The following is a 12,841-nucleotide window of genomic DNA, read 5'->3' as shown; positions in this document are numbered from 1 at the left end:
GGAGATCCCAAAGGGCTCGAATGGAGAAGCCTGGAGAGTGGTGGTGCTTGGGTGCCAGCCTCTAACTCTCCTCAGGGTTTGAGCGCCGCTACTGCAACCTCCTAGTAGCGGGGGCTTTGGGGTCGCATCCACAGTGCATGTTCTCCGTGACCCTGGACAAGTCAGTCCCCTTCTCTGAACCTCCTCTGTGACAGGCAGGGAGCAGAGGTTGATGAGAAGACAGATGGAAAGCGCCTGGGAACTGGCAACCCCAGCGTGGGTACAGGACACGTGGGGTCGCAGCTGAACTGTCTCCTCCCTTACTCGTGTCGGGTGCGCCCGGGGTTGGGAGGGAAAGCGGACTATGAGAACGACCCAGAGAGGGCGCGACCTCGCAGTCGGGCTCTCACCAGCTGGGAAGAACGCCCCCTCCCCCCCATTCCCGGCAGCCCTGTCCGCCCCGCCCCCGTCGCAGCTGCTGTATCGGTCCCCACCCCTCCCGGCCCTTTCTGCACTGTCATCTCCTGCCCCGCAGAGCCTCGACCCGACCCGAGAGTGGGGCCGCCCGAAACGGGCCGAACCGCAAGCCCCACTCCACCCAGCAGAGGAGGCAAGGAAAACAGATTGGGCAGACTTGGAGCCTCACCACCCGCAGCGTCCCTCGCAGGTCTGTGGGCCCCGCCCTTCCGCAGGACTCCGGCTCTGGGACTGGGTGGAGGGGAGGTCAGGGTACCCTTACGGTCGCGCATGCGCAACGGCTCTTGCAGTGCCCAAGACCCTCAGAGCTCCGCTGCGACTGAGCCCTCATCGCGAGCTGGGGACGGGGGTCTGACCCAGCTCCATGCTTCGCTACCTGGCGCTCAGGGAAGTATCTGGGCATGTCCCTTAAAGAAGTGGCGGCGACATAACTTCTAAGGTGTTCACCTTAGAACTGTGAGAGTTTCAAAGGGAGGGTCCAGAACAGCCGGGGTCTCTGATTCCAAGGCAGGACAAAAGGCAGGCCTTGGTTCATCAGGAGGAGGGACAAGAAGGGGCCAGTCCATTCTACAGCCTTCCTCTCTGTGTCTGGCCAGAGTAAATACTGGCCCCCTCTGCATTCTGTTCCCTGCAAAGGGGGACAGTCTTCGGAAGCCTCAGTTCAGAGGGTTCTGTGTACACAGTGCAGTAATGTCAGTTAATGTAGTGAGGTATATGCTGGTCATTGGGGTGCACAGAAGAAACAATCTATCTGCCTTTGAACACTCTGGAGGAGAGAACATTTGAGTGTTGGAAGTTGGATCCACGGAGTGGAGGGAGGGGAAGGGTATTTCAGGCCTAGGGAAGAGCATCAGCAAAGACTCAAAGATACCAGGAACATAAGTGATTTTCCCAGGACTAAGTGATGGAGAGAAGTGGAGAAGAGCCTAGCTGTCCTGGTTGGTGAGTGGGAGCTAGAATAAGCAGACCAGATAGCTAGGATGGGCAGTAAGGGCAGGAGTAGGTGGTTAAGCCTAACATTCTGCTAGACAGGAGACCTTGGTATAGTTCAGGTTGAAGCAAGTCAGATTCCAGTTCTACTTTGCCTCTCAGAGCCTGTCTCCTTACCTGTAACACTGGAACAATAAATCCTACCCCAGAGAGTCGTCAAAGTCACTATGCTGAGGGGTGGTAGAATTAGAATGAGAAGTACTCAGAGGGACTGTTACAGGAGATGAAGTGACAATGGTGGGGTTGACAGGCAGGAGCTGATGGAAACACTGAGATACATTTGTCACAGATGGGACATGAAGGGAGATGGTGGGTCAAGAGTAGTTCTGGTCTGTGCTTAGGGTCTGGGGGATACACTGACACTTTGATAAAAGGGGATGGAGAGGTAGCTGCAATGTGAAGTGACCAAAGGAGCCACATCTTGACACTAGGGGTGTTGAAAGAAACCTGGGAGGCAAAATGGGGACTAAGACCTGATGGGGGGCTGGGGTCATAGCTCAGAGGTAGAGCACTTGCCTAGCATGTGTGAGGCACTGAGTTAGATTCTCAGCACCACATATAAATAAGTAAATAAATAAATGTCCATTGACATTATTATAATGTCATTATAATTATATTACAATTATAATTTTTATATAAATAAAAATTTTAAAACGATCCTATAGGACAGGAAAGGCAGTAGAAGAAGAACACTAGATGGGAAGAGGAGAGTAGAAAGGATGTTGTGTGAACAAAACCAAGGCAGAGAGAAGGGTGGAGGCTGGTGGGAGTGGTCCAGGGCCTGACCCCTTTAGTCAATGCCAAGAGCCTTGCTAGAGCTGGCAAAGAAATAGGCTGTTGTTCTTAGTTGGTAATAAATAGACAAAGCAGATTGATTTCGACCTAGTCCCTACTATTTGGAAGAGACAGTCTCAAAATAGGAGAAAAAATAGTAAAACTGTAGCAACCTTTCATGAGCTGGGCCCTCAGTATTTCAAGATCAAAGGAGAGATGACTGTGTGTCCTTCCCAGGCCAGCAGGAAGTCAATTGGGTAGGGTGATGATAGGCGATCTTGGTCCGAGGTAGGATTCAAGGGGATTCAGGTATCCCTGCTAAATACTGGGGAACCAAGGACCATGAGATCATGTTGGGGTTGGAACAGGGTGGTGATGGTGAGGGTATGGGAGCAGGGCCTGTCCTGGCAAGTTGAAAGAGGAGCAGGGGGGGCCTCTCAACATTTTGTGCAGAGGGTACTGGAGGAGAAATTGTGTAGGCAGGGAGCCCTGAGCCAGGGTTCTCTGGGGTCCAGGTAGGAGGTAAAAGGCAGGAATGTCAGAAGAAATATTTTTCAGACTGGAAAGGACTTGACTGCAAGCTGCAACCTTGGGAATCCTTGGTTTTTCTGCCTATTGAGGTGGGGAAGCAGGTTGGAAAAAGACCAAGTGCAGAGCAGTGGTAGCAAATGCCTGTAATCCCAGCGACTCAGAAGGTTGAGGCAGAAGTATTCCAAATTCGAGGCCAGATTCAGCAATTTTAGCGGGGGCCTTAGCGAGACACTTTCAAAATAAAAAGGGCTGGGGATGTAGCTCAGTGGTAAAGCACCTCTGGATACAATCCCCAGTATGGGGCAGGGGGTCCGGGGGCGGGGACGAACACTAGCTTGGATAAACTGGGTCTGAACTGTCAGGAGGCTGTGGCTGGGAAGGGGGCCCCTGATTGAGGAGAGCCTACAACTGACATTTAGAGTTTAGAGAGGGGAGGAGCCTTAGAGGACTGGACAGAAGCTGCAGGCAGGAGAGGAGGGAGAAGAGTTGGGTGTGGTGGTGCCCAGGTAGCCCAGGTCCCGTGCTGCGGAGCCATCTGGCCATTGAGATCGAGGTGAACTTGAACCACAGACGGGGTGTTCACTGGGGCCCTGGAAGAGGGGTCAGGGATGGCGGACCCCGGTGTCTGCTACTTCTCTTACCCTCTGTATAGCCTGGACCATGGGCAACGCGCAGGAACGGCCTTCGGAGACCATTGACCGTGAGCGGAAACGCCTGGTAGAGACGTTGCAGGCAGACTCGGGACTACTACTGGATGCGCTGGTGGCGCGGGGCGTGCTCACCGGACCAGAGTATGAGGCACTGGATGCACTGCCTGATGCAGAGCGCAGGGTGCGCCGCCTGCTGCTGCTGGTGCAGAGCAAGGGCGAGGCTGCCTGCCAGGAGCTGCTGCGTTGTGCCCAGCATACTGTGCGTGCGCCAGACCCGACCTGGGACTGGCAACACGTGGGCCCTGGTGAGAACTTGTACACCAGGGGCGTGGCTTGGGAGCCAAGCAAAGGCTAACGGAGGGTGGAGCCGTGGTATCCCCCAAAAGTTGGTGTGTACTGAGGAAAGCAGAAGGGTAAATTGAGCCTGAAAGACCCTCCCAACTTCCGCCCCAGGCTACCGGGATCGCAGCTATGACCCTCCATGCCCAGGCCACTGGACACCTGAGGCACCCAGTTCAGGGACCCTGTGTCCTGGGCTGCCCAGAGCTTCAGATCACCATGAGGCCGAGGGTCCTGAGGGCTCGGAAGCAGTGCAATCCAGGACTCCAGAGGAGCCGAACCCAGAGGAGGAAGCTGAGGTCTCTGAAGGGGCTGAGCCAGAGCCAGAGCCAGAGCCAGAACCAGAACCCCAAATGGATCCAGAACCAGCACCGGAGGCAGATCCAGAACCAGAACTGGAACCAGAGCCTGAGCCTGAATTTGAGGAGGGGGATGAGTGCGAAGGTGTGAAGTCTGGAAAGCTCGGTAGTGGTTTGGCAGATGACATGACTCAGGAAGCTGACCTCTGTTTCTTTTCTAGATTCCTGAAGGCCAGAATGCTGACTTGCTGTTTTCTGCCCAAGCCCAAGTGGGATAGGATCTGAGATCATGCCAGAGCTGGATCCAGTGCCATCAAAGCTCCATCATCTGTCTAACTGGAAGTGAATAAACTCCAGCCAACCTAGGCTTTCTCCACAATTATAGCTGTTTGCCCAGGAACTGAGGGTGGGTTATGTCTCTGTGAACCTGAGCAGTCTGGTGCCTCCAGCACACCCCAACATCTAGTTCACTGTCCCATTCCATACACAACAGCCCAAGCTGCATCCTAGAGACCACAGACATAGGCCCCTACGAGGATGGCCTGGCACCTGTTCTTTTCCCCTCACAAACCATTTGAGGGCCTTTTTAGATACTAGCCCCATTCCATGGAAGCACCTGGGCTTGGACCTTAAATAGACAGAGGCCACACACATCATTTTTAATTGCTGTTTTAATTGTCTAGCTTCCCTCTGAACTGAGAGTTCAGTGAGAATTCTAACCAGTAACTGGCACAAGGCGCTCTATACATATGTGTTGACTAAATGAATAAGAAATCTCCAGCTGTGTTTCCAAGTTTTACAGATGGGAAAACTAAGGCCCAGAGTAGGAATGGGACTAGGTCAACCTCACCGTCACTGAGTCTAAGCAACAACCAGCTCTGTACCTCTTCTGTCCCAGGATGGGACAAAAAAACCTAAGGGGCCTGCCCTGTAGGCAAAAGGATGGCTGCTCCCAGGTTATGCCAACTTCTGCCAAAGACCAGCCATCGGGGTGTGGGCAAAGACAGGAAGAGCAGAGGCCAGTGCAGGGGGTGGAAGCAGGGTCAGATGAGCTCTTGGCCTCGATGCACAAGGCCTAAAGCCCAGCATGTATGTGTCTGTATGTATGTAATGAAGATGGGATAGGAACAATTGACACCTTCCAGGTGTGTCCTGCCCTCCACCATGACCTCCCAGCCCCAGGAATCAGAGCACAAAAGTACTGAATAAACACATGACCAGTGAAAGAGGCAAAATGCTGGAAAGCAAACCCCAGCCCAGCTGGGTCTGTACTACCAAGACCCCTGCCCTTTGAGCCTGTGTGAAAGCCAGGAACTCATGCTCAAGCAATCACCCCAGGAGAAGGGATCCCAACCCCCACCAGGACCCAGTAAGAGGTAGACAGCAGGAATGCTGAAGGAGCACCAAGGGGCAAGGTGGGGGAAGGGACAGACTGGAGTATCGGACACTCAAAGCATTTCATGCAAAAACAAGTTTCTACTCCCAAACCACCCTACATCCCCATTAACACTCAGCTCCCCTCCTGTCCCCAGGCCTCCCCTCTGCTCAACAATTTGCCTGACATGCTGCTGCTGGTCCACAGGAACCAGGAAAACTAGCAAGGGATAAAAACCTCTGATGCTACCGTCTGTCCTTCCAGAATGCTCCTGGCCTCCCAATACCCCCAAAAAACACCCAGGCTGTGGAAGCACAGAGCAATCAGCTTCATGTTCTGGGGGTTGATCTGGAGGCTTCTGTCTAGGACTTCTGCTAATAGCCCTCAATCAACATCAGTCAGGCAACAGGCGGCCCAGCTCTGCTTCATCCAGGCGGTTGGTTGCCATGATGTGCTCCAGCTGCTGTCGGTAGCGTTCCAAGTCCTGCATGAAGTGGGGCACTCGGGTATTATCCAGCACCCCATAGGGCCGCAGGTGGTCCACATCCTCATAGGAGACCTGCAGGGAGGAAGCTGAGCCTCAGGGCTAGGCAGTTGGTCCCAGCTTTTAGGCAATTGGTCCCAGCTCTGCTGATGGCTCATGACCATGTACTCCCAGGACTCCTTCCTCCCCTCATCCCACCACACCCACAGTTCCATACCCATGTTATGTACCTCTAGGCTCAGTCCTGGGTCTCTGTTCTTTCTCTCAACACTTTCTTTTATCTATGCCCCCTGAGACCACTGCTGGCTCCAGCCTAGCCTATCCCCTATCTCCAGACATAGGTATCCAACTGCCTCCTGAGCACCTTCCTCTGAATATCTCTAAGGCACCTCCTCATAGTCAACATGAAACTTTTAGGTGCCAGTGCAACTCTTGAGTCACCCAGGTCAGGTTCCAGGGAGGGTGCCTGGACTCTCACCGTCCCACTCAGGGTAGCCACTGAGATAAAGGGATTCCACTTTCCAAAGAGCTCTCCAATTTGGCCTTCCTCTCTAAATACATGACCACTGCCTCCTAAGGCCCTCACCATCAATCTGTAGAGTGACAGAAAAGCCTCTTCCTCTTGCCAGTGTACTCCCTTCCCTAGGCTCTTTTCAGTCCGCCTCCCATATTTGCCTTCTAAAGCAAATATCTGCATCACACTTCTGCTTAAAGCCCCTTCAGTTCCCCACTGCTTCAAATGAGATCCACTTTTCTCTGCCTGGTATAAAGGCCCAGCACCAGGGACGTGGTCCTTGGTCATTTCTCCAGTCTCCTTCCTCAGGCTTCCCTAACCACTCCCTTAGCCTGGAATGCTCAGCCTCTTTGAAATGCTGCACCTACACACACCCTGATAGCTTACTTTTGATCGCCAGAAAGTCATTTCATTTCTGTTCAACCCCACCCACGCTTTTTGCACCAAAGAGGTCTGGCACTCAGACCTCAGTCGTGCAAGAATCAGAAGAGCACAGAATATTGCAGAAAGGGGAGGGCAGACCAGGGCCCCAGTCCCTCACCTTGCCCAGCGAGGTCAGCAGTGGGAAATCGATGGTTTGGCGGTGCCGCAGAATACGCACGATGCCGTCCAGATACACCTGGTCCTTACTGAAGCAGCCTGTGAGCGCAGGAGCCAGTGAGTCCTTGACCTGGAGCCCCAACCCTCGCCTCCGCCCAGGTCACTCCCCGGTGTCCTGCCCACCAGGCTTGGAGGTGTCTGTCTGGCCACGCTTGGCGCGCACACAGTACTCCCAGCGAACGTCGGCGTCCTGCACATAGCGCGCCAGGTCCTGGAAGAGCTGGCGGAAGGACATGCGCGCGGCGCGATGGATGGTGTAGTAGAGCAGCGCCGCTCGCCACAAGAATGGCTGCTTGCGAAACAGCACACTGTGCAGGCTGGCCAGGCCCTCCTCCGTGGGGTTGGCTGGCCGAAGCCCATACTGCAGCCGGCCCTCAGCGCTGTGCCATGGTTGCTGTGCATTGTTCACGCCCCGCAGGTAGTGAGTGCCTACGAAGAGGGCGAGGGGGAGGCGGCGCTGGGCGGGGTGTCTGGAGAAGCCACCCTGCGGACCCCTAGCGGTGACTCTAGTAATTAATCTTCATGCCCCCAAACTCAGGCTTCCCCAACCCCAGACAAACACATACTCACCAAACCTCAAGCTGCGTGAAGACCCTCCAAAGAAGAACCTGCACCCAAGGACTCATACAGACTCAGACTCAGACTCATGCATGAATACCCCCCAACCCATCAACAGAATATTCTCTTATTCTCTCTCCCCCTCCTTACCCCAACTCATATTGTCCCTTCACACCTGCGGGCCCCGCTTTCTCCAGCTCTCCTAGAGAGAAGGAACACCCACCACCCAGCCCCAACATCTCCGGTGCCCATATTAATCACTGGATAGTTACACTGATGCCCCCAGCAAAACACCTCTTGCCCAGGACAATAGGATTCTTGATGAGGAAGTACAGACAGAAAAGTGTCCCGTGCCCTCCTTTCCAGCCTGGCCTGCCCGCTCCAATATTGTACTCCTCAAGCAATTCTGTTTCTAGGAGCTGGCCTGCTACCCACTCCAGAGGGGACTGCCTGTTGGCCGGGCTGGTAGGACGCTTAGGGTTCTACCTCTGGCCTGTTAGGGCCTCAGCAGCCTTACCCCCACTGTCAAAGAAAATCAGAAATGAATCGGAGAAAAAGATACCCCAAAGGAACAAGAGATGAGGGTGAGCTCGGAGAGTGGGCAGGTGTGTTCTGGCCTACCTCTGTGAGCAAGAGGGAAGAGACAGCTGCTCAGGAAGGGCAAGGGCCTGTCCTCCTCCGGAGGGAAGGGGGAGAAACAAAGGAGGGGGTTACTGGGGTCCCTCACTACCCACTCCCCAGCTCTCAGCCCTCTCTCATCCCTGCCCCCTTACCTCCCTACCCACGACCCCCAGCCTGACCTATCTCATGGCGCAGCATGCCCTCCAACCAGTATTGGCGAGCTCCAGTCAGGTTGATGGCCAGTGTGGGTCGGCTGTTCTCCACCATCATCACTGCCTGAGACAGCAGGTCCTCACTCAGCTGCACCACAACCTGCAGGTGGCAGTGTACTGAGCTGTGACTACTAGCCTGGGGGTCACGCTGTGGGTGGGCCCATCCATGCCAAGGGCGGCCAAGCTGAACACTGTTCAGGGCACTCACCCTTTACACCTCTACTCAGAGCCACCTCCCACCTCCCTGGGGCAAGGGCAGGGATTTGTCTGAGATCATCTGCTGGCCAGGTGTGGAACTGGGCCAGGAACCACTTGCCAGACAGCCTGATTTGGGGCATGTTAGGGGATATATAGGCAGGGCAAGCTCACCTCTCCCACGCAGCCCTCTTTCTGCATGTATTTGCGTACAATGGACCAAATCTGGCACTTAGTCAGAAGCTGGCCCCCGGTGGCGGCCTCAAAGTGTTCATAGGTGCCAAACTTCTCCAGGACAGCCTCGATGATGCCAACTGCCTGTACACAGGGCCATAGGGCTGGTCAGGCCAGGCCCCTTGAGTGGTCAGGGCCAGGATGAAGTAGGCAGGGTGGACTGACCTGATGGATGAACTGTCCAGAGGCCTCACAGTACTTCTCCAGCACAGTTGTGGGCATGGGCTCCTGGTACTCGAACTGTGGGTTGTAAGTGTAATGGGACTGGAAGAACTTATCCCTCTCTCGGTCCATGTTGGTGGGCCGCAGTGCCACCAACATACAGGGGCTCTTGTTGGTACCACTACCTGCATCCCTTCGAGTTTTAGCAATGTGAGGCAGGGAGGCTGCAGACCGCAGGGTGCCCCTACCTGCACCCCGTCCCTGTCCAGGTGGGGCCTGTCCCCGGGTGCCACGCCCTCGCCAGCCAGCACTGTTTACAGCGTAGGTGCTCTCACTCCGACGCATGTGGCCGCGGTGGCCCAAATGCAGTTTTGAGAAGGGCTGTCTCTCAGACTGGGACTGTAGCCCTGAGGGGACTGCCAGAGCCAGGGGCACGGCCAGAGACTGAGGCCAGGGGTACAGGGGTGGCCCATCTCGGTCTGGGCTCTTTATACTATGGTGCAGGGACTGGGGACTGGCAGGCAGGCTGGGGGGTGCCTGCTCATACACCTGAGCCCCCGAGTCCAGCACCATTCTGTCCTGGAGTTCACATCCAGCCGGGTCTCTCCAACTTCCCACACTGTTGACCTCTGGGGACACAGAAGGATGTGGAAACCAGCATGAGTGGGTGTAGTCAGAGAAGCTATAGGCCCTACAGGTTCACACAGGCCTTGCTGGGCCCTCGTTGGGCCCAGGGTCTGCTGCCAATGGTCTAAGTAGCTGTCCCCGCACCCTCACCCCAGTGTCCATTCCCTCCAGCAAGCTTATGCAAGTAACATGAGCTGGGGTGAAGCAAGAGAGAGAATTTTATATACCCATTTAGATGGTGCTTACTTAACCCCCTCAGCCTGTAAGCAGAGGGCAAGGACTGAGTTCCTACTCATGATTCTAATATTCACCCAGTTCCAGAGCAGACAGAGGGGGTCTCAGGGGATGCCTTCTACTTATTGCATTTTCTCGGTACCACCCTCACACATGGCTTCACCTACACACTCCTTCCCATCTGGCCTCTGTCGATTTGAATGCCTAAGTGCCTCTTATGCTAGTCTCTACCTGTAATGTCCTCTCTCTTCTCAGCCATCTATTCATATCCAAATTAGAATCTACTTTTGGGAAGCAGAGGGAGATTTCAAATCCAAGCCAATCTCTGGCCTATCCCCTATCTGACGCATCCCTATCTGGTCACCCAAGTCCAATAGAAGGACACTAACCCCTGACTCTGTGCCAGGTCTCAGTCCAGTTCAGTCTCTCCCAAAGACTGACTAGAGGCTGTAGAGACTGTGAGCTCCCTTGCCTGCTCAGGGACTCATTCCAGCATTTCTCTCCTATATCATCAATCTCTTCCTCTCCACTGAACTCTTTCCATCAGCATAGGCACATGTTATTTATCCAACTCAAAAAACAAAGCAAAACCTTCATTGAAACCCACACTTCTCCGACCACAACACCACTGACTCTCCCTTCAGCTGCTCCTTGTTACAGCACAGCACACAGAGTTATCTATACCAAGTCTCCAATTCCTTTTTTTCTGTTCTTTGAAGTTTACTCCACTTAGGCACATGTCCCCCACTCTCCATCAAAATTGACCTGATCAAGGTCATCAACAATCCTCATATTGATCATCAGCACTTCACACAGTTAACCCCTTTACCTTGGAAATTTGCTGCCCATTTCACTTTCCAAAAACACTGGAACTCGGTTCTTTTCCCATCTCACTGGTAGTTCCTTCTTGGTCTTCTTTGCCGGTCATCCCTACCTCCCCAAAATCTTAACACTATAATGACCCAGGACTTGTCTATGGGAACTTCTCCCTTCTGCATTTATGCTCATTCTCTAGGTAATCTCATCCACGCTCATTTTTTTGTTTTGTTTTGTTTTGCTTTAGTGCTGGATATCAAACTCAGGGTTAAACATGCTCTGTACCACCAAACTATACCCCCAGCCCTCACTCTCAGCCCTCAGTCTGAGTCATCAGCTCAAATTTCTTGCATAAACTTTAGACAAGTGTTGCCAGTCTTCATACAACATCTTTTACTGTTTAACAGGCATCTCAGACTGAACATATCCTTTGTCTAGAAAGCCCATCCAATATAATGACACTAATAGAAAGTGACTTTCCCATTTTCCTAAAATCTCTGAACAAATATCAAGATCTTAGAAAAGGCACCCTAGCCAGGTGCCTGTGATCCCAGTCATACATGAGTTCAAGGCCAGCCTCAGTAACTTAATAAGATCCTGTCTCAAAATAAAAAATAAAAAGGGTTAGGGATGTGTATCAATGGTAAAGTACCCCTGTATTCAATCTCCAGTACTGAAAAAAAAATCACCTTAACTAAACTCTATAAATAGTAAACTTCCTCCCCCATTTTCACCACAATCTACCCCCAGCCAGGAATTGTTTTCTGTAGCACCATCACCATCTAAAGTGTACTGCAGTAAGCTTTATATTTTTATGATACATCTGACAGTTACCTGTTTTCGCCTTTCCAGCATTCACAGCTGTGTCCCCAGAACCTAATGCCTGACCCAGAGCGGTTGTTCAATGAATGAACTCAAAAGCCTTTCCCAGAACTAGAATAATTCCTAACCAGTACTTTGCTTCCCCATCTAGACCTGATCTCCTCACCCTCCTCCACCCTGTGCAAAACCCAGTTGCTTGAAGATTTCAGGTTCCAGGCTCCATTCCCCTAAACTAACTGAATACTTTGCTAGACTCCACACTGGTCTTCAGGCTGCTGCCTGGGCACTTTCCTTCCATCTTTCCCTTCTTTCATTAGACCTACCTCCTCGTAATTACCAGAGTACACCTGTTTCTTTCACGTTTCAGGTCCTTCTTCCAAGAATGCTCCCGCAATGTTTCCCTGGGACAAACTCTTAACCATTTTCAGTAATCGGTTTGGGCCTCACCTCCTCCGGGAAGCCTTCCCGGCGTCTACAGGGTCCCAGTGCTCGATGGCTTCTTTACCGCCCTAGGCCGTCACTGTTGGGGCCTACGCCCCTGCCCCCACTACCATCCCTTGAACTCCCGGGGGGTAGGGATCGGTCCGATTCACCCTCATGTTTCAAGCACCCAACACCAGAAGCAGAATGAATGGCTGGATTGGGGAGGAGCCCTTGACTACTGAAGGCGTGGTCTGGTTCCAGATGAGGGGTGTGGCCCGCGCCTCCCAAGAGAGATTAACATTGAAAAGCCAATGGGAACCGAGAGATCCAGGAGGGGCGTGACTTGCAGCCAATAAGCAGTGAGGGGATGGCGCGAAGGGCGTGCCCAATGGAGGGCGGGGCCAGAAGACAATGGAGCGGAGGAGGGTTCTCTAGTAGATCAAAAGGGTCGCATTGTGCGCCTAGTCTGGATCTTTGGGGTTTGGGTGGGGGGGGGTTCGGTCCGCGTGCTGCGCCCCCACCTGTTTGTTCCTCTGCTTGCCGTCCGCGGTTCTAGCTCCGCAAGGCGGGTCCCCCGCCGCCCTGCCCACGGGAGCTGACGCTGATGACGCACGCTCTCGGGCGCGCGCACGCTCTCACGAAATTGGGCGGAACATGTCAATCTCTGTGGAGACGCGCTCCAAGCAGGACTGAGACCGCTGAGTTCAGCATCACACCATGCCCCTGGGCGGGGTGTAGTTGTCGACCCGTCCCCTTCAAGTCCCCTTCAAGAGTTTCCAGGCTTCGGCTGCTACTTGGGGACGGGAGTCAGGAAGGTGGAGGAGGTACTAGTCATTGCCTGGGGGTGAATACGTGGGTGGAATCTGTGTATTGGACCTGAGCCCGAGTACTCTGGAAAGCAGTCCACATAGAGGAAAATGTCTAG

The 12,841-nt window shown here is 53.5% G+C and overlaps 2 protein-coding genes across 7 annotated transcripts; one reads left to right on the top strand and one right to left on the bottom strand.

The window, feature by feature from the left end:
• Positions 1-442: 442 nt before the first annotated feature.
• Nol3 (nucleolar protein 3) lies at positions 443-4,418 on the top strand. 2 transcript variants are annotated; one of them, XM_047527860.1, is made up of 4 exons: positions 443-646; positions 3,404-3,706; positions 3,855-4,184; positions 4,261-4,418. In XM_047527860.1, exons 2-4 carry the CDS (start codon positions 3,412-3,414, stop codon positions 4,266-4,268), a joined length of 633 nt encoding a protein of 210 aa, XP_047383816.1. In that variant the 5' UTR covers positions 443-646; positions 3,404-3,411; the 3' UTR covers positions 4,269-4,418. The 2 variants fall into 2 exon arrangements, with proteins under 2 accessions (XP_047383816.1, XP_047383817.1); XM_047527861.1 differs by lacking the exon at positions 443-646 and adding an exon at positions 753-895.
• A 280-nt stretch (positions 4,419-4,698) lies between these two features.
• Positions 4,699-12,774, bottom strand: Matcap1 (microtubule associated tyrosine carboxypeptidase 1). Of its 5 annotated transcripts, none has more exons than XM_047527854.1 (7): positions 12,438-12,774; positions 8,998-9,623; positions 8,773-8,916; positions 8,371-8,503; positions 7,136-7,441; positions 6,954-7,051; positions 4,699-5,973 (listed from the first exon to the last, which is right to left on the bottom strand). In XM_047527854.1, exons 2-7 carry the CDS (start codon positions 9,565-9,567, stop codon positions 5,809-5,811), a joined length of 1,416 nt encoding a protein of 471 aa, XP_047383810.1. In that variant the 5' UTR covers positions 9,568-9,623; positions 12,438-12,774; the 3' UTR covers positions 4,699-5,808. The 5 variants fall into 5 exon arrangements, with proteins under 5 accessions (XP_047383810.1, XP_047383813.1, XP_047383809.1 ...); XM_047527857.1 differs by having other exon boundaries at positions 8,998-9,072; positions 12,438-12,449; XM_047527853.1 differs by lacking the exon at positions 12,438-12,774 and adding an exon at positions 11,941-12,395.
• Between the last annotated feature and the right edge of the window lie 67 nt (positions 12,775-12,841).

The sequence above is a fragment of the Sciurus carolinensis genome, chromosome 16 (genome assembly GCF_902686445.1).
Source record: "Sciurus carolinensis chromosome 16, mSciCar1.2, whole genome shotgun sequence".
Lineage (NCBI taxonomy): Eukaryota > Metazoa > Chordata > Mammalia > Rodentia > Sciuridae > Sciurus > Sciurus carolinensis.
Note: the sequence above shows the minus strand (reverse complement) of the source record. Positions and strands in the feature narration are given on the sequence as shown.